Source organism: Trachypithecus francoisi, unplaced genomic scaffold (assembly GCF_009764315.1).
Source record: "Trachypithecus francoisi isolate TF-2019V2 unplaced genomic scaffold, Tfra_2.0 Lachesis_group5, whole genome shotgun sequence".
NCBI classification, from domain to species: domain Eukaryota; kingdom Metazoa; phylum Chordata; class Mammalia; order Primates; family Cercopithecidae; genus Trachypithecus; species Trachypithecus francoisi.
The window spans coordinates 38,379,519-38,400,388 of NW_022681470.1; the positions used below are offsets into that span (position 1 = coordinate 38,379,519).

General features: G+C 44.6%; 1 protein-coding gene across 1 annotated transcript in view; it reads left to right on the forward strand.

Annotated features, from left to right (window-relative positions):
* LOC117074843 (voltage-dependent R-type calcium channel subunit alpha-1E-like) overlaps positions 1-20,200 on the forward strand; it is a 174,873-nt gene extending 154,673 nt beyond the window's left edge. The window contains exon 7 of the mRNA XM_033196737.1: positions 19,440-20,200. Coding sequence (XP_033052628.1) covers positions 19,440-19,547 — 108 coding nt within the window. The 3' untranslated portion in view covers positions 19,548-20,200. The remainder of the gene's footprint in view (positions 1-19,439) is intronic.
* Positions 20,201-20,870: the final 670 nt, after the last annotated feature.

Genomic DNA, 20,870 nt, shown 5'->3' on the forward strand with positions numbered 1-20,870 from the left:
ACTTTTTTGCATTGACAGATCCTTCGTGGGAGACACCTGATCCACATGGGTGTTCCTAGATCCCTTTGAAGGCTCCACAAGCCCAGGGAGATAAGATTTACCTCAGGTAGATCTCAAGATCCCACTGGAACTCACATTTTCAGGGAATTTCAGAGGTAGGGCATGAAGTACAGGAGACAGTATCAACAGCAACAAATCTGTCTGAGACTCTGAAAGAGTTCATCCTAGTGTAGCCCCAAGGACTTCAGGCTAAACCAGATTCCTCTTGAATTGAATAAGCTGATGCAGTATTGGCAGCTACACATTCTTCATATGACACCTCTTTTCTCAACTTCTCTTCACCCTGTAGCCTCCACAGAGATATCCCTGAGGGATAGCAAGAGTGGGGACCTAACCTGTTTCTTTGCACTGAATGAGTAAGATTGTGCCTTTCCTCTTTCCTTCTATCCATATGTTTCCAGAGGAGCCAGTTATAGAGGGTATAGAGTAACCCAAGAATACAGGTCTGGGAGTAAGGGAGCTGGCTTTTATTCCAAGTGCTGCCACTGGCTCTCCGTGTCACCCTGGTCAAGGCATGCGGTGGGAGCAGGTGTTGAAAGGAGCCTGCTGCTGGGGGTTGGCTGGCCCCCAAGGAGCTTATGCCTCCCTTGCTAGGATGCTAGGGATCAGGTCAGTAACACCTGTCTTTACAGTTGTGGGCTTTGTTCCATATTTAATGTTTAATTTTAAAAGAATTAATAATAGTCATAGCCCACCTGTAATCCACTTCCTGCTGTGATTTGTCTGGCCCCATTTTACAACGTTATCCTGTCAGAGGGATTTCATTTATAAAGTTCCTTATTGCTGAGCCTCTGTGTGTTCCAGTTATGAGCCACATGTGTCAACACCGTGGAAATGAAATTTGTACCCCCTGGACCCGTGCAGATTGATTTGATTCTGGGCAAAATGGAAATAAAACCTGTACAAGTCAAATGTTTCTGGAGCATCTGCCATCTACAGGGCACTTGGAGGAACCATAAAGACATTCAAGACACAATCCATTTCTTCAAAGAATGCACAGTCCAGTCGACAATTTTTTAAAGCCTCCAGAAGTTTCCTAAACAATACCACAGTCTTTTGAGTTTGGAGAATATTATTACTGTTGTCAATTACTTTTTATTAGCACCCTGTAAGATATAGGTACTATCTTAGGTTGGTTTCCCTGGGAGTCAACCGTGCAAAAGAGAATTGCATGCAGAACATCTATCGAAATGTGCCTTGGGAAGATACACCCGGGGATGCAAAACAGCCAAAGTTGAACAGAGGAAAGGCTGACTCAAACCACCAGAACTGGATGTCCCTTCAGAGGTGTCTCTCATCGAGGCAAGGGACAGTTTCCAAGGAAGGGTGCAGCTGTGTGTGGCATATGTTTGCAGCAGCTGGGGAATAAGACTGTCTGCCCTGAAAGGAGAACCTGAGTGTAATATTATGGTATCCACTCCAGGCATTCAAATTCATCTTATCACCATAGTTAATATTTATCGAATGCTTTCTGCTTTCCATAGCTTGAGCGGAGTGTTTTAGCTGCACTGTTTCTAATTCATGCAATGTAGAGATGAGGCAGTTAAGGGGCAGAGAAGTGAACTGCACAATGAATACCATGGTAGGCAGAGAGGTGGAGAGGGGAATTACTAATAACTATCAGACTATACCTTTTTTTTTTGAGATGGAGTCTTGCTTTGTCACCCAGGCTGGAGTGCCATGCCACCATCTCGGCTCACTGCAACCTCTACCTCCCAGGTTCAAGTGATTCTCATGCTTTAGCCTCCTGAATAGCTGGGAATATAGGCGCCTGCCACTGCGCCCGGCTCATTTTTGTATTTTTATTAGAGATAGGATTTCACCAAGTTGGCCATACTGGTTTCAAAATCCTGACCTCAAGTAATCAACCTTCCTTGGCCTCCCAAAGTGTTGGGATTACAGGCATGAGTCATTGTGTCTGGCCTCAAACTGTACTTCCCATGTAATTTTCCAAGTGCTATCCCATGATAGGGATTATCATTCCCATTATACAAATTAAGAAACTAAAGCATGAAGAGGTTAAGGGATTTACCCAATGTCACAGAACAAAAAAGAAAGAGGTGAGGCCAGGGTTTTCCCATTAGCCTATGATGTCTCACAGAGATAACCTGTCCAGTTAGCTACCCAGTTTTGGCTGGAGAAGGCATCACAGACCTTGGGTAATTCATGGCCCACCTGTTTGCACCCCTTTCCATGAATGTGGACAGATCATGCCGTTGGTTGTGGGTCAATGAACATGGTCTTTGAAGTCAGGCAGATGTGGCTTTGAATCCTAGCTCTCATTTTATGACTTACGTGTCACTTCACACCTCTGAGCTCATTTTGCTGTTCGGTAAAATGGAGGTGATAATGATGACTTCATTGGGTCATTATGAGGATTAGAAGAAATCAGGTATGAGAAATCTCTCAGCACGTTCTCCTCTCCTCTGCAAAAGGGTTCAAGGCTACACAAAGATTATCTAAGGGCAGATACTCTGAACATAACCATAGCTTATTGATTCAGCATTTTCTCATTTGCTTGCTTCCCTCAAGAGGCGAGAGAAAAAGCGAGACTGTCTTCCACGCAGTTTGCTCAGAATTCTAACACTAGCCTGTTAGTCTAATCATAACACATTTCTTCTTAGAAACAAACATAGCAACAGCAATTATATCTTACTTTTAATGTCTAATTGGCTGTAAACTCACTTTTACTAAGTTATTTCCATCGAGCGTATAGAGCATTGTGCAGTTGGCTTATCTCGATGTCCTCCCCTTGCAGTCCCCATCTTGGCTTTATTCGGGAGGCCAGTTACGTGTGTGCTTGCCTTGTGGGTGCCCTGGAAGCTCCAGCAAAGGCCAATGACAATGTTGTGAGCCTCCTGCTCCTCATTATCCACAGAGGCAGGAGCCTATCAGAGCCTCCAACCTTGAATTTTTGTGTGAGTTCTGCTTCTGTTCTCCTTCTCCAGGTACGTCCCTTCACCTGGCTTCTGGAGTAACCCATTCCTGCTCTCTGAACCCCACTTCGCTGTGCCTTCCTCTGCTTCTAATCCTACCTCTACGATGGGCTCGCTCCCTTTCCTCATAAGCCAATCATTCTTTCCTGTAAGAAGTCCCACGGGCAGCCATGCCATCCTAGCTAGACTTGGTTATGGTATGACCTGGCGTTCAGAGGACACACCCCAGCACCTCTACACTGACTTTCAGCCAGATATGCCTTCACTGCTTGTTGAGACAGAACCGCTTTCTTCTACCTTTATGCTATGAAGCAGCCTTTCCAGGAGCCCCACTGGGGCCAGAGCCCATGTGGGAAGATCCTCCCTTAAGCTTTCCCCCTGTTTTTCCAACTCCTGAAACTTACATCCTTCTGCAGGGTTCAGGACTCAGCGTAGGTGTGTCTGATGCCTGGTCATCCTAGAGAAGGGATTGTGGGAGAGGCTGTACCTGTTGCTATGGCAGCACCCAGTTGATATCATGAACCCATTTCATTCAGAGTCACTTGCAAGGTGAATCAGTCTCCTTCTCACCCACTCTACTCCTCCCTCTCCATCTCTCCCCACAGACTTCTGTCATCTTTCCTCCTCCCCACTCAACCTCAAGCTTTCTCCTTCCTCGTATCTCTCTCTCCCTCTTTTTTTGCTCCTAGATATAATACATCAATGTAGCAGCTAAAGCTACTCATGGTAGACTTCTTATTTTTTCCTGGAACAGTAGTTCCCAAACTTTAGCAAGCATCATCTAAAGGGCTTGTTAAAACATAGATTGCTGAGCTTGCCCTAGAGTTCTGATCTGGACTCTGCACTGGGACCCAAGAAAGTACGTTTCTGACAAGGTCCGAAATGATGCTGACACTGCAGGTCCAGGGGCCACACTCTTGAGAGCCACTGCTCTAGACTATGTTTACCCAGTTTGATTTGGCTGTGGCTGGAATATTCCTCTGCATTTTGATTCTAAATTATTTGATTAGCTCATTCATCCATTCATAGAACAGATGTTTATTGAGCACCTATTCAGTGTGAAATACTGTGCTAGGTACTAGCTACTTAGAGAAATATAAAACCTTGCCCTCTAAGAGTTCACAGATCTGTACAAAAGATACAGTGAATAAGTAATTATTATATGGGGTGATAAGTATTGTAATAACCTACAAATAATAAGAGATTTCAAAGTATACAACCAACTCCTTGTTCATGGCAAGTAAAATATTTAGATGACAGGAATATAAATAATAATGACCTATGCATTTCTTTTTCTTTCTTTGCCAAGAATTGCCTAAGGGGAACTGAGCTTAACCTATTTAAATAATAATATTAATATCTAATGTTTGTGGAGCATTTACTATGTTTCAGATACTGTACCACATACAGGGCATATTGGTTACGAGTGCTGGGGTCAGACTGCTAGGGATATAGTCCTGACCTGTCATTATCTGTGCAACCTCAGGCAAGTTACTTAACCATTCTGTGCCTCAGTTTCCTCATCAGAGGAAAAGGTTATACAGTACTAGTTTCTGCTTCAGCAGATTACTGAGAAGATGAAATGTGATCATGTAGTCAAAACATATATAGTAATTACTCCAAAACATGTTGACTCTTATTACCAACATATTTTGACCTGATGCTGAATATCACAGAATTGACCTAGAGAAATTGATATCTTCCAGACTAAATAAATCTCTAGGATTTTGTCAAGAGAATGGATGGGGGCTGGACCTTAATGTGGGGATCAGAGGATTCCAAAGCAGGCCTGAAAAACCCTTGGAGCACCCATCAGAGGAAGCAGCCCTACATGGCTGTTGGAGAATCGGTGCACCCCAGTGGAATATAAGAAAGGCCCTGATGGATGGCCAGGATTTGGACCATGAAACTTATTTTGGAGGAGGGAGGGGGATTGTCAGGACTGAGGCTTTACAGTCTCTGGTTGACACAGCTGAAGAAGGCAGAACCCTCAGATTGGGGTGTGAGAGTTTCAAGCTTAGCCTTGCCCAGTCTTGCCATCTAGAGAACCAGGGTCACTTTCAGGCCCAAATGCCATGAGGCTGGTGCTGTCAGCATTAACGGAGTGTTCCGTAGCAATGCCCATCAGCAAAGGGCCTCTGTTTTCTGAACTTTCTCCAAAGAGGCTGCCCTCTCCCCTCTTTGATATGACCATCCCCCGCCCCATCCCTGAGATAAGTGGTTTCCTCTTGTTATTTGGAAGTCAGGGAGCGTTTCCCAATCTTTATCTGGGGCTCTACAAGGACCACAGTCCACATTCATGATGAGTCAAGTCTCTCCTGTCTCTTAGACCCAGCTTCACAGCTGAGACTGTAACTATATGAGAAAGCAGAGTCTACCAGTTTTGTTTTAATCTTTTCTGAGCTCATCAGAGATAAGAGTGATAGAGACTTTCTTCAGAGAGGATTAGAAGTTCTTTGTGGCAAGATATACCTGGGAAGGGCTTCTTAAGTGATAATCCCTGATAAAGCCCCCCTAATCATCTACTAGTTTTGCCATTTTAGTGGTGGGGAAAAAAACAAAACCCTAGGCACTTAATTAACTCTTGGGGAAATCTTTCTAATCACCTCTTTCTTTCTGTCTTTCTGTCTTTCATTCTTTCTGCTTGTCTCAGATTTAATGGGAGCCATACATTCAGCTTATTCGCTTATTTGTTTATTCATTCAACAAACACTTGCTGAGCACCTACTGAGAGCTAAGTTGAGTTCTGGGCCAGAAACAGATAAACCAAACCTGCTTCTTGTTCTTGAGGGTGTCAAGTCTTGTAGAAGTGAACAACATGCCAGCCCACAATGATTATGTTGCAGTTAAGTGGTATGGTCGAATTCAGTGCAGGGCATAAGGGAGTGACTGACTCTGGGAAGGTATTTTAGTGAAGGTAACATTCAATCAGGGTTTGAGCAGAGGCTTTTCAGCTGGAAAAGTTAGGAAAGACATTGTAGGCAGTGGGGACAACATGAGCAATAGTTAGGTACTAGACATAGGAAAGAACATGGCATAGATTGCAAGAAGCTGGGTGTGACTGTGTGACTTGGTATACGGGTAGGCAGATGCTGTGAGAGACAGATGAGCTAGAGAGGCTAGGTTGGGTCAGTCATTTGTCATGGGCAAATCCCCATTGCAAGGTATTAAGCAGGGGAGAGACAGGGCAAGATGTGTTGGTTAGAAATGACAACTCTCCCCTGCTCTGAAGAATGAAACCAGCTGTGCCTGGGAATCACTTGCCCCACTTTACAAGATCTCCCTGGCAACAAAATGGCTGTTGTACAACTAGCCAGGGAATTTGGTGTGACAGTCTTCTAAATTATCTGACATCCAGAGCAGAGGAGGAATTGCCAAGTTAGGCTGTAGATATCAAAGGAATTGAAACAACACAACATTGGAATAGGATTACAATATGAAATTAGAAACTATTTTCTCCGCTGGTATTGTTGTAAATACCAGCATCTATAGCTCCATTCTCAAATATATTCTGAGTTAAAACATTGCTATTTTTGTCTCTAACCCCCTTGCCCTCTAACCCAGGCAATACAATATAGCTTCTTAAGAAGAGAGGCCCAGGCTGGGTGTGGATTCTGAATCTGCAGTATGCTTACTGTGGGAGCTTGGGCACATCCCCTGTGCCTTCTGAGCCTGGGTTGTGTTGTTCTTGTTGCCTGTTGGTTTGTGATATGGTTTGACTGTGTCCCCACCCAAACTCTCATCTTGAATTGTAATCCCTATAATCCTCACAATCACCACATGTCAAGGGAGAGACCAGGTGGAAGTGATTGAATCATGGGGGCAGTATCCCCCATGCTGTTCTCATGATAGTGAGTGAGCTCTCACAAGATCTGGTGGTTTTATAAGTGTTTGGTAGTTTCTCCTACATGCATTCTCCTTCCTGCCTCCTTGTGAAGAAGGTGCCTTACTTCCCCTTCCACCATGATTGTAAGTTTCCCGAGGCTTCCCCAGCCATGCTGAACTGTGAGTCAATTAAACCTCTTTCCTTATAAATTGCCCAGTCTTGGGCAGTTCTTTATAGCAGTGTGAAAACAAACTAATAGTTTGTTACATGTACAACTGCAATAGCGCTTCTCTTGCATGTGGTTATGAAGATTAATGTATGCTATTCACCTGGTCCAATGTCCAGCTTAGAGTAGAGTAGATGCTTTTTTTATTATTATTATTTATTTACTCTTTTTTTTTTTGAGACGGAGTCTCGCTCTGTCACCCAGGCTGGAGTGCAGTGTTGTGATCTCAGCTCACTGCAAGCTCTACCTCCCAGGTTTGCGCCATTCTCCTGCCTCAGCCTCCCAAGTAGCTGGGACTCCAGGTGCCTGCCACCACGCCTGGCTAATTTTTTTGTATTTTTAGTAGAGACAAGGTTTCACAGTGTTAGCCAGGATGGTCTCGATCTCCTGACCTTGTGATCTGCCTGCCTTGGCCTACCAAAGTGCTGGGATTACAGGCGTGAGCCACCGCACCTGGCCGAGTAGATGCTTAACAAGTGGAAACCATTATTATTTTTCTCCCCTTTGTTACATGGAGCCTTAGGGTCTAAGTGACAGGAAAATGTTCAGATAAAGATGTTTTAATTATGTCTTCTTAGTACTTCCAGAAAGAAGTCTGAATGGGTTTAGGTCGGCTCTGCCCTCTGACAAGCTTGTGTGCATTCTTGTGTTGCTCTCCCATCTTCACTACTCTTCCTGCATTCCACCCTAATGAATGGCAGAGAGAGCTATGCAAAGTGGTCAAAGTAAAAAGGGATTCTTTCCGATGTTTCCCAGATTGGAGAAACAATGAACATGATTCCTTTATCATCTCTATTTTGTTTTAACCTTGTTGTGCCCCAAACTAATGGGGATTCTCATTTGGAATGAGCTTTGTGTATCTTTGGGGAAAGAGGAGAGCCAAGATGAATTTCTAGGAGGGCAGCAGGAGAGTGAATAAGAGAGTACAAATCAAGAGATGAGAAAAGAGAAGGGGGTTGGGAGTGGCAGAATTGAAACCTGAGAGTTAGAGTCCATGAGAGAGAGGAGAAGCAGAATGAGAAATATGGAGTCTGAGTGGGAAGGAACCCCACATCTGTTGTCTGATACAGGCACCTACTGAAGGGAGGAATTTGGCATCATTGTTACTCACAGATGGTCGCCTGACACAGTGATTCCTATAAATAACAATTATATGGCACTAAGGGAAGTGGATGAGGCTACTTACAAGTGGAGGTGACCAGCCTGAGGACTGACTGTCTCCAAGGTCTGTCAAAGAGGTGAGAGGAGGATATTTTGTGCACATCTGTAGCTCAGTGTGCTATGAGAAACTGACCTCGTAGGGCCATCTTGGAGCAACTCACCCATATACCCTCAGGCCTTCAGGTCATGGATAGGCATGTAGGACTGACATTTCATTATCGCTCCATCAACACTGATGTAGACTTATTGAGCATGTCTTTCATCGATGCTATCTTGGGTTCCAGAGATACAAAGACTTACAAGCCATGGTTCCTTGCTTTCAACCTGTTTTTATTAAGGAATAGGAATGTTTCCTGTGGCCACAGAATAAGCGAAACTAACTGTCCTGGGGCTTCTTCAGGAAACCAGTGGGGCTAACCAGACTTACGTAGTGTTTGATACGCAATCATTAATTAAAACAGAGATGTTCAGTGATAAATTAATTCACCTTCTGCTCAGAATTCATTGAGGAGGGAAGAATGAAAGCCATGAAAAATGATTATCTGAAGCTTTTTTCTTGAGCGTCTGCTCTTATAGGCTGTGCTGAATATTTGAATTAGCTAAGTGTACTTGCTGTATGTCAACAGAGATGACATTTTACAGGTGATATATTTATTTCCAGAGAAGGAAACTTATATAGGCTTTTGAAGCAGAAGAATGCCAGCAGGTTTCTAATCTCCTATTAGTAAACAACATTATCGAGAATCTCCTGTTTGTGGGGTAATATTCTAGGCATTGGTAGAGTGAACATTGAAATAAAGATGCAGTTCTGTCTTTAAGAAACATTCAGCCCTAATGGGAATGGAGGACCAATATGTAAAAGAGACAGAACACATATAAAGAAGGTCTATAAATAAGTGTAAATAAATGCCTGAGTGCAGCACTTAATGTTCTGTTTTCTATTATAGGTATTTGTACTCATGACTTAGCCTTCTTATGGATACCAAAGCCCTTGAGAACTGTTTTTCCTTTCTCATTCATCTTGTGCAGAGTACACACTCAAAAGCGTTGAATGAATATGTATGCTACTGGGAGGTGTGCCTGATTGCTGGGGGAATTCTGGAGTGAAGTAGAATGACATGTTTAGGGAAAACCTTATAGCGGCTTAACAGTGTTTTCAAGTATGAGAGGACTTGTAATGGTGAAGTAAGGGGACAGGAGAGAGAAGAAAGAAGGAAGAATTCATGGGCACTGAGCAAAACCAAACAATTTATGCCACCATTCAGGGTCCTCCATGATCTGATCCTTCAGGCCTTACCTTGCCTTGCTTGCTACCACCAAAGCAGCCATCTGTGGCCTTAGCATTCCCACCTCTTTCTGTCTCCTTGGATTGGCCAAACTGTTGGTTGGCCAAACTGAATCCACCTTCCACTTCACATCTGGGTGAAAGTACAGTCTCAGGAAGCCTTACATGACATATCTATCCTTACTCCTATCTTCATTAAATGCCAGTGTTTGCAGGTCTAATATCAGTGGTCTTAACCTTCAGAGGACATGAGAGACAATCATGATCTTTAATCTCAGGTAGCTTTCAAATGAGATAATGAGGCAACACAATTTTTTTTTTTCTGTTTGAGACTGAGTCTCGCTCTGTCACCCAGGCTGGAGTGTAGTGGCGCGATCTCAGCTCACTGCAACCTCCATCTCCTGGGTTCAAGTGATTCTTCTGCCTCAGCCTCCTGAGTAGCTGGGACTGCAGGCACGCCCACCTGGCTTAATTTTTGTATTTTTATTAGAGATGGGGTTTCACCATGTTGGCCAGGCTGGTCTTGAACTCCTGACCTCGTGAACTGCCTGCCTCGGCCTCCCAAAGTGCTGGGATTACAGGTGTGAGCCACCGTGCCTGGCCTAAGGTGACACTACTTATATACAAAATAATGAGAGGGTGCAGGGCTGTGTATAATTAGGTGCTAAACAGAGTGGACAGAACAGAAGAGCTGTGCAGAGTGGATTGGAGGTCAGAAGTCCTGCATTCTGGTTCTACTTCCATAACCAATGAGTGGAGTATCTTTTGGCAGTCACTTGGCTTTTGAACCTTGGTTCTTCCGTAAAATGAGGGGTTTGTGCAAGATGCTGTGGTTCCTTCCAGCTCTAAAATCTGTAAGACAATGTAGGTTAGAGTACTAATATTAGACTGAGTGGAAAATAGTGATTTGTTAGTGAGAGGGAGAGGGGAACATCAGGAAAAGCAATAAATGATGGCGACCAGAAGGACTGATCCCTGATAACCATAGGACAAAGTGGAGAATCAGAGAAGGACTGGTTGAAGAGAGGTTACCTTGGTATTATCCAACATGTTCTTTCTGGAATAGGATGGGCATTGCACAAAACATTCACAATAGAGGATATATGAAGCCTCCTGTACTCTTTTGCTTTTCTGATACTCACCTCCCCTCTTGTTCTCAGAGCCCTTTCTGGTGCTTGCCCCTCTTTAAAGAATACAAATCTCTCATCAGTAAGCACTGTAGAAGGGGCAAAGGGGTGTGATGCACTTTAGCTCATCACCACTGGGCACGTTCTCTTTAATCCTCTCTCAAATTCACTTGCTTTGGCTGATCTGCATATGGTGAGGGTGGTATCAGAGCAACACACTGGCCTTTTCCCAAAGCAAAGCAGGATCCCAGCCTGGATGGCCCAGCACAGGGTCAACTGCCTCTGTCCTGGCCCCCCCAGAGCGTCTGCCTCTCCAGCACCCTGGGCTGTGGTTGCAGAGGGCCTTCTTTTTAATTTTTTCTAATAATCATTGTTTTTTCAAACCCTGAAACAACACTTTGTTATTGTATGAAAGTTGCAAAGTATAAAAATAATTTTTAGGAATAACTCATTTCTACCCCCTCACTCCCCCCACAGGTTATCACTATTAACATTTTTCCCTGTTTTGACTAAAAAAGGATTTCTTTTAAAATTCACCCATGACCCAGAACTAGTTAAATAAACTAATTTTATTTTGGAAAAAACCCTAAAACTTTTATTACAGAAATTTTCAGTCATGCACAAAAGTAGAGGGAATAGAATATTTGAAACCCTGTGTAACCCAGATCAGCCCCAGCAGTTACAAGAAGACCTTCTTTAGAGGATCCGGCGTCTCCCGGTTGGGCTTCTGCGTCAGAGTTCAGAAAAGGAGAGGGGAGGGATGGGATAAACATCACATGACATCAATGTTGGAATTACTAGGATTTAACCAGAGGGATTTTAAGCACAGCAGGACCCTGAACCCTGCCCATATTGGAGGTGCCCACTTTTGCAAACCCTGCCACGGCAGCTTTCGTAGTCCTATGCGGCACCGCTGTTTGCTCTTGAATTGCCCTCCCAGGAGCGTGGATGGGTGTTCACTGATACACGGGTACCTGCCTGCCCAGTGCCAGTGGTGAGGGCTGCCCACATCTGGGGTGGGCCATGCCTGCCCTTGCAGCTGCCTGGCCAGAGCTCCTGACCCTGGTCTTGGTAGCATCGGGTGGCTGCTGACCCTGGTCTTGGTAGCATCGGGTGGCTGCTTGTAGGTTGGGAGGAGGAGTGTTTCTTTCTGTGCTACTCCTCGTTGCCAAACACTCTGCTGCCTTTTCCCGCTGGCAAAAGAAGGGGAAGAATAGGTGGTGAAATGTGGTTCTCGATTACGGCACTGCTGCATCCTCAGTGACAATCACTGACACTCTGGGCAGCGGGGAGATGGTGGCTGCATCAAGTCCAGAGGATTCAGAATGACCAGAATGTGTGGGAAGACTTGCTTACTCATAACGGCCCCCGGCTAAGTCAGATGCTGCCTCCAGAGACTGTTTGTGTGGGGAGGCTTAGTATGTTTATTAAATATACTCAGGGCTCCAAGTTCCAGTGAAACACCCTGCTCCTGGGCCTGGCAGGCTCAGCCTCCTGGCTGGGTGGCAGCAGGTGCTTATGTTTCACTTGGAGCTCTAGGTCCTCATTCTTTCCTCTGCTTCTCAACCTTTGCCTCTTGCCTGGGGGCTGAGAAGACAGCTTTCATTTTTCTGGCTGCAAGATCCTAGTGGTGTCTGTCTTATCTGTCTTTCGTTCTTCCCTAGAAGGTGGTAATAGTATGGGTAGGGTTGCTTTTAAGAGTTCTGGAACTAAAGCAGGCATGAAGAGTCAAGGGTTTGCAAGAAGTTGACCCATTTTGGTTCTAGATTGTGGCCCCAGATCTGCTGATAAGTTGCTTGGATCCTCAGGGAAGTCGCTTTGCTTCCTTGGGGCTCAGTTTCTTCTCCTGAGGAATGATGAGTTGGATGACTTGTTCTCATCATCCTCTTCCAAGAGTATGACTGGATTTCCTAGTCTGCAGGAAACCCATTATAGACATTCAATTGCCCAGTGACATGTGGGGTATGCTGTACATTGTATCCTTTTCCTAAAATGTGGTGTGGTCAGAGGAATCATACAGTGGCTTTGAGGTAGAAACACCATCCAACTGGTGTCTCAGGGGAGGGGTGTTGCCAGCTTTGTATGGTGGTCGAAACCCTGATAGAATGCCTTAAATCAAATTCCCTAGAAACTGATTGTGAAGTTGAGCTTCTTGTGGCAGTGTTTTAATGAAGGACTGCTCTTAGGAGTTACCGTAGGTATGTGAGGGAAGCAGAATAGGTCAAGGGAAAAACTAGGCAAAGCCTCAGCCTGGTTCCATGGGCAGCCCAAAGTGTGAATTCCACCACAGCAGTTGTCTTACCCAGTGGCAAAAGGGCTGGGCCATTGATAACTCCTACGTTAGGTCGTTATCTGTTATAGCCCCCCATCATCACCAGCAGGGGCAGGAATAACATTCTAGGTGAAGCTGGTCTGTCAGGCAAGGGCAAGCATCTGAAAAGCGTACAGGGGTGAGGCAGGTGTGAGTTATTAGCAGCCAACAGTTATGTAGCAGCTAGGGGATGAGACATGGGCGAGAGTGCCACAGAACCTGCCACGTCCTTACTGGTGAGAGCCGGACAGGGAGGAAGGCAGGAGCAGGGTGGGAGAGGGCTGTCCTGGTGGGTGGCTGATTCCTGTGGATGGCTCAGCACATGCAGGGAAGTGTTCAGATGGGATTTCCAATTAGGCCAATCTAAGTGATTGTTCTAAAAGTTGGGGTGATGTTACATTTGGGGTGGGAGATAGAGTGCCTAGAAAGGGACATGAGGAAGGCCTTAGGGTTATCTGGAGGCTGGTTGTCCAGTGATATATATTTTGACAAAATGAGGGGTGCCTTTATGACTTGCATTTCAGCATAACATCCACACAGAGCTCTGGGGGGCTGCTACTGCAAGGTAGTAGCAGTTCATTCTGAGACAGCCTTCCCACCCTCCTTTTCCTTCTTATAGGTCCCTCACTTCTTGGCATGTCTTCATCTTCATCTTTTCTTCCCTCTTTCTTCCACCTCCATCATTAACCTTTTCACTGCCTTTCTGGCTTCTGCTGTCTCAGCTAAGGTAGTTTCTTAGACTCCCATGTGATTGTTTTCCCTGAAAGCTTCAGCACATCCTTTTCTGACCTCCTGGACCATGTAGGCCTACCTGCCCCAGTGCCCTGTGCTCCCTTCATAGCACTGACTGCACTCCAGAGTTAAAGTTACATTTGTGTGCGCACTTGCTTCATGGGTGTCTCCCCCATTAGATCACAAGTTTCAAAGGACTGGGACTGAGACTGTCTTACTCATCATCCTGAAATCATAGAAAAGTATCTGTCACATAGTAGGTGGCCCATGAATGTGTTGAATAAAAAATATGGCATTTCAACTCTAAGACATGGAATCCAAGTCCCTCGGGGTGGGACAGGAGCTGTCACACTTGGTGCTGGAGGAAATGGGAGCCTAGGGGAGGGTGTGTTGGCCTGTGAGGTGCAGGAGGCCAGATGTGTGGCTATGAGGGAAGGTGTGAAGCAATTGAATCAGTCCCTGACCTCTTTCCTTCCCTACTCGCTGCTCTATGAATTTTCCTTTCCCTGGGAGTGGTCAGCAGAGGCTTTGGACAGATGCTTCTGAGGGATGAATGGCCTGGCTTTTTTGCTAGCCTATGTTGGCTGCTCCAACCATCTCCTGACCTGAGCTCGGTTAATAATTAAGGAAGCCGAAGATCTCTCCTTGAGATGGAGCCTTGAGTACAGCAGTTCTTAATCAAAAGTCGTCTTGCCCCCCAGGATATTTGGCAATTTTTGATTGTTGCATCTGGAGAAGTACTAGTGGCCTCTAATGGGTAGAGGTCAGGAATGTTGCTAAGGCACACAAAGGACAGCCCCCACCACATAGAACTGTCTGTCCACAGGTGCTGGCAGTGCGCAGTGGAAGAAACCCTGCCTAGGCCAGCCCTGCTCTAACCAGCAGGTGCTGCTGCCAGCCTTTGGAGCAGGTGTCTTCCAGAGACCCTTTGCTTCTGAAAGGACCATGGAATCAGCATCTGCCTTACTCCCAGCCCCAATACACTCAGCCCTCCCACTCAATCATAGGCAATTCAGCCTCCCAGGTTAGAGCTGCTCTGTGAAGAGGATGCACAGATAGGGAGAATGTTTTCCATGGAGCCCTGGGGAACCCCGTTAGAGACCTGTCTCTGGGGCTGGGGGCTGGGCCCTGCCCACATAGCCTCAGCTCAGGGGACCCGGGGGGCCCCTTTCCTCCTGCTTCCTCTGTCTCCATCCTTCTCTCCAATCCTCCTCCCACCCTACCTTGTAGCATCTCCCCCAATCCGCTGGAGATTAATGTGATAATTGCCATGTGTGCCTGTTTACGCAGGGAGTGGGTGAGCTCGCCACCCCCGTCAGTCAGGTTCCCAAAGGAACACATTCCCACAATGTCAGGACTGGTACCCACTGAGCACTCCTGTGCAGGTGGGCCGCCGCCCCCGAACTGCTTTCTGTCTGTCATTACCCTCGTCATGCGCACATGTGCATGTGTGTGTCACTCAGGGGATCAGCAGGTGAGGAAGATGGAAAGCAGCCAGCATGCCAGTCTAGGGAAGGGCTGGGTGGGGAGGGTGTTGGGAGATGGGAGGAGCATCAGTGCCCCATGTAAGAGGACACTGACCAAACAGAAGCGCTCTTCTGTGATGCCTGACTCATAGGAGGTGTTGCATGAGTGGTGTGGGATGGAGGGGCTAGCATTTTCTGGGCAGCATTCTTTGCAGGGAGGGCCCTGGTTTCCCTTAGCTGCTCCACGGTAGAGGTCTGGGCTGTGAAGGTTCTCGTGGGGCCAGGATCTTGATTGGAGTGCTTAGCATGGCTGTCCCGTGTTCCTGAAGGAAGAGTTGCTGGGGAAAATAGAGTGCAAGTCTTACATGAAAGGAGCTTGTGAGAACTGCCACTCTGTCACAGAAGCCGGGGGAATGCTGTAGAGAGAGAATGAGTGATTCTCCCTCTCACTCACGGCAACCTTCCTCTCTTGCACCTCCTGCTGAGACAGAAACGTGCACACCACGAGAAAGAAAACAGTCACAACTCCACTGTTGAACTGGCAACTTCACCCTGACTCCCAATTCATGTGCTTTCTGGGTACTTGCTGCCTCGAGTTGTCGGTTGCTGCTGCTTTTTTTAATCTCAAAGGACACTTGAGTCATTGTTTCTCCTACACTGGACAATTTTGTTTTAATAATGATGAATCAGAAGGAGATTGAAGCCCCAACTGGCCTCAGAAAGAACCGTGCCATTTTGAAAAAGGGAAGCATGCATTCCTTTGCTAGCCTGCTTCCTGCCGAGGTGTGTCCCTTTGTCCTACCCGGTGTGTCACTGACCCATGGACAAGCATGCAAGGGGAGTGGGAAGCCACCTGGCCAGGAAGAATGAAACAGGAGGGAGAGGAGCAAGGTGTGGAGAGGGTGGAGCAAGCCTATTAAAAGGCGTGTGATAACCTACGGGAGCTGTCAAGCTACTTTCTCCAAAAGAATCTTTTAAGCTGTCAGTCATCTTCAAGAATCCCTAGGGCCTTGCTGGTTCTGGTGTCGTCCCAGCTATTCTTTTTCTCTTTCTAGTTCCCATCCTCCTCCTTTTTCATCCAGCAGGCCCCAACACTGTGGTGGATAATGTTTCCGACAATTCAGAGAAATCTCCACAGATTGAGGGGGGCTATCAGAATGAACTGTATCAGTGTATTTTTAACAGGAGAATCTTCTTATTAGAATTGTGGACATTTTTTGATTAGTTGACCATCTATGCATGCCAAACCCTTAGTTAGGTGCCAGATACAGAAATGAGCAGACAGTTAGGGTTTCTGCCTGAATATAGGTTGAAGCAGCACCAAAACATACAAAATGCTGAATCAAAAGACACTGCTCGTCAATGGTTTTTTATAGAATTGAGAAACACATTCCAGATTCTGACCCACTGTAGTTCCTACATTTCATAGACTTTATTCCTTGATGTGTTACTAGATTTTCTCTGAAAATGAGGGTTCCATGATCAAAAGTGTCTATGAAATGATGGAGTAAACAAGGTAAATAATGTTCTTTTTTTGTGGATCTCATCACAGGCTCAGAAGAAAATATAATCTGCTGTGTTTCCCAAATGTCTTTGGTTACAGAAGCCCCTTTTCCACAAAATACATTAACTTCTTACAGATCTCTAGCAATGAGAACAATGTAATTTCGGACATCCTCTTTACAGCATACCTTGCAAGTAGTCACCCATGTGAAATTGCTCTGAGCCACCCTCAAACTGTAGCTCAATTATTTAAGAACAAAAATATCTTAAAAGTCACAATTTCATCATTGCTATTGCTGATACCTGCTAATGTTTATTGGCAACAAAGTCCTATCTGGGTGCTGAATGTAGACTCAGTTTTTGTTGCCAAGGAATGTTGTGGTGCTGGGGGGTTTGGCTGCTGGCTAAGCCATAGAGTGAATAAACCCTGTTAATCTGGAACTCTACTGGTGAACCATCAGAGCTAGCCAGCCTTACAGAAGGACTGATTTGTGATCATGAATAAACGTAGAGCTAGCTATACAAATATCATTGCAATTCATTTTTCAGCTCATAGGGAAGGTCCATGTCTTAACAAACTCAGAGAAAATGGCTTCCTACCTCCGTTAAAACCCTCCACAACTCTTGGCATCTAGTTCCTCTGCATCTTTCTGCTAATATTCAGGAACAGTTTTCTCTGAGGTCTGGCCCACATCTTCCCTGATTGTATTTAACTGACCAGACTTGATTGAACCAAAGAGCTCCATCTTACACACTGAAATTGGCAGGTGTCTGCATCTGTCCCTTCCCATTCAGAAAGTGTTTTCTTGTTTACTTCTAACTTTTATTCTGCTTCAATTGCAATTTGAATAGTGTAGCGGCAAAACAAAACACACAAGTTTGGTGAAAGGAGATTGCCTTAGAAGCTGTTTTAGTGGTGTGATTCTTCAAATACCTAAAAACAGAACTAGCATTCAACCCAGCAATCCCATTACTGGGTTTGCTTATAACCCAAAGGAATATAAATCATTCTGTTATAAAAACACATGCATGCATATGCTCATTGCAGCACTATTCATGATAGCAAAGACATGGAATCAACCTAAATGCCCACCAGTGACAGAATGGTTAAAGAAAATGCAGTACATATACACCATGGAATACTATGCAGCCTTAAAAAGAATGAGAACATGTTCTTTACAGGAACATGGATGGAGCTGGTGGCCGTTATCCTTAGCAAACCAACACAGGAACAGACAACCAAATACTGCATGTTCTCCCTTAAAAGAGGGGGCTAAATGATGAGAACACATGGACACAGGGAGGGGAAAAACACATTGGAGCCTTTTGGAGGGTGAAGGGTGGGGGAAGGAAGAGGATCAAGAAAAAGAAGGTATTGGGTTCTAGGCTTAATACCTAGGTGATGAAATAATCTGTACAACAAACCGCTGTGACATGAGTCACATATAACAAATCTGCACATGTACCCCTGAACTTAAAATAAAAGTCAAACTGTTTTTAGTGGATGAATCGACTATACAGTGATAGCTGCCATGATTGGTAAGAGGCTATATTCTGCAGACTGGAATATTTGAATGGGAGATAATTTGGGAGAAAACGAGAATGTCACAGAAGTCCACAGGAAACATGAGGACAATGAATCAAAATATGTTTTCAAAATTTAGCAGTGAGAGGGGGAAAAGGTAAATTGGAGGGACAAGAAATACTTTGCCATAGAAATTCTGAGTTCTGGTCTTAATTTTACTAATTTAGCTTGTGAGTTTTAGGCATGGCATTTGACTTTGGCCTTGTTTTTCCAGTGAAGTAATGATAAAATATCTGTTGTAAGTTTCAAATAGGTCTTAGAGTTTGTGTGTGAGAGAGTGGAGTGGGGGTTGAAGGGATTTCAAAGCCCTGCATATGTGAAATGCAATTCAGGAAGACTATTTGGAAAGACTTAGAGGTGCTGTCAGGGGAGGAAGAGTCAAAGGGAAGACTGAGAACCCTTAGTTCAGTGGTACAGCTTTTAGAGAGGCTCCCAGGCTCTATTTCAAGGTTCTAATAAGACATCCTGCTAAGAATTGCTTCTTTCTTTTGTTTAATTCGTAAGATATAATTCTTCCTCAATCCCTGACCATTCAAGGGTCTTGCAACTGATTCATGATATGAGAATCCAGAATATGGATCTGCAGGCATTTTTTTAATTCACTGAGTGTTAACATTAGAGTGCAAGTGATCACTCTTCAAATCTAGGTTTATTCCTTGTTCTGGCCAGAGCCTTGCTGGGGCCAGGCCTGGGCCAGCTCTGTACTATTGTACTGTGATGGAAGAAAGCAAGCTGGGTCCAGGTCAGGGGCTGAGCAAGACGCAGAGGACCCTAACATTTCTTCCAAATAATCCTGTCAAGGCCTTTGCTAGCATCCGTGGAATAGATTGGGCACAACCTGCCTTTGTCTTTTTGAGAATTTGCCCAATTTTGTGTGCAGATGCTTAGAACCCACATTACCAAATGCTATAAAACCAGTGGTTGTTTGCATGACCTTGGGAAAGTATCTGACCTTTCTGTATTGTCTTCCCATGTGCTAAGCGAGGGTGTGAGAATATTCCAACTCAGTATATTATGGTGAGGCTGATGCTATGTTCTTCATTATGTACCTGGGAGATTGTGACCTAACTCATAGTAATGCCAAATTGGGAATGGAGTAAGGCAATATTTAACTGTATTGCGTTGCGCTTGTTACATCACCCTCTGTGAAGCTGCAGGAATGTTAGCTTTACTTATGGAAGATGGCTTTAAGTATTAAGGAACCATTTTTCTTTCTTTCAGACCAATGATGCCTTAGGAGCCACCTGGAATTGGCTGTACTTCATCCCCCTCATCATCATTGGATCCTTCTTTGTTCTCAACCTAGTCCTGGGAGTGCTTTCCGGGTGAGCCAGATGTTTCTCTCTTCTTAACTCATTTGCTGACTGCTAACTGTAAACTAATGCCTCCTGACTCATGGCAGATTCATTCATTTAACCTTCATTTAGAAGACACTTACCGAGCATTTCTTCTGTGCCCAGTGCTTTCTAGTTGCTGGGAATACAGTAGTGAACTGTCGTTCTAATAATCTTGATTATTTTCAGGAATTAAAAAGTCTTGACGTCAGGCACAACACTGAACACAGTATCTAGTGAGAGTTCATTTATTCATCCACGCTTTCATTCAGTAACTCAGCAGTCAGAGACCTATGTCAAACACTGTGCTGGTTGTTAGGGAAATAAAGTTGAATTAGACACAGGCTTTCCCTCAAAAGTTTCTTACTCTGTAGTGTATTGGGCATCAACTCTCATATTTGTGGCTTGAATTAGTTTATACAAATCTGCAACTATTTGGTGTCCAATACCATGGTAAGCATTGCTAGGAGCACACAAAGTATAAGGTGTGGTTCCTCTCCTTAAGAAACATGTTTTGCTAAGAAGATGATACAAACACATGAAATGGAGAATAGGAGTTCTTTTACTGACTTATACAAGATACAATCATTTGTTTTGGGGAAAGACCAAATCTGTGTAGTCTGAAGTCATCAGGGATAGTTTCATGAAGGATTGGGATTTTGCTTGGGTTATGAAATATGTAATAGGATTACACAGACTATATGGGAGTGAACATTTCAGGAAGGGGAACATTACACCGTAAGCAAAGATGAAAAAATGGGACTTGTCATGGAGTGTGAAGAAATTATAATGTAATATCTTAGGATAGCTGAGACAGGGATATATTTTAAGATTCTTTTATTTTTCTAAGCAAAACTGAACTTAATTTTTTGTCAGAGTGGCATACATTCTTCAAATGAAAATGTATAAGGTGGTACTTCTATTTAAACATGGCAGATTGAACTAAGTTGGTCATTTCTTGAAACTCCACTAATACAGAAAATAAATTTTAAGAAGGGCACTAGGACAAAGGGAACAAGAGGAATGACAAGAGATGAGAGATGTCAACAACATTTTTGAACATAGAAAAAAATTGGCAACTGACAGTGGTAGGAAAGCTGAAGTTTAATTGTTTAGGGAATACCAGTATAAAAGCAAACTGATTGTCCTTCGGAGCCCTAGAAAGGCTCAGGAATTGGAGACACCAGGTAGGTCTGAGAGCTGGGGTAGGCATGGTGCTAAAAACAAGAGGATTGATGCAAAGTCCTTGTAAGGAACATTAGTCTCCCTGCCCTACCCCCCTATAACCTCCAGGCAATGCTGACAGATATCTGCTTCA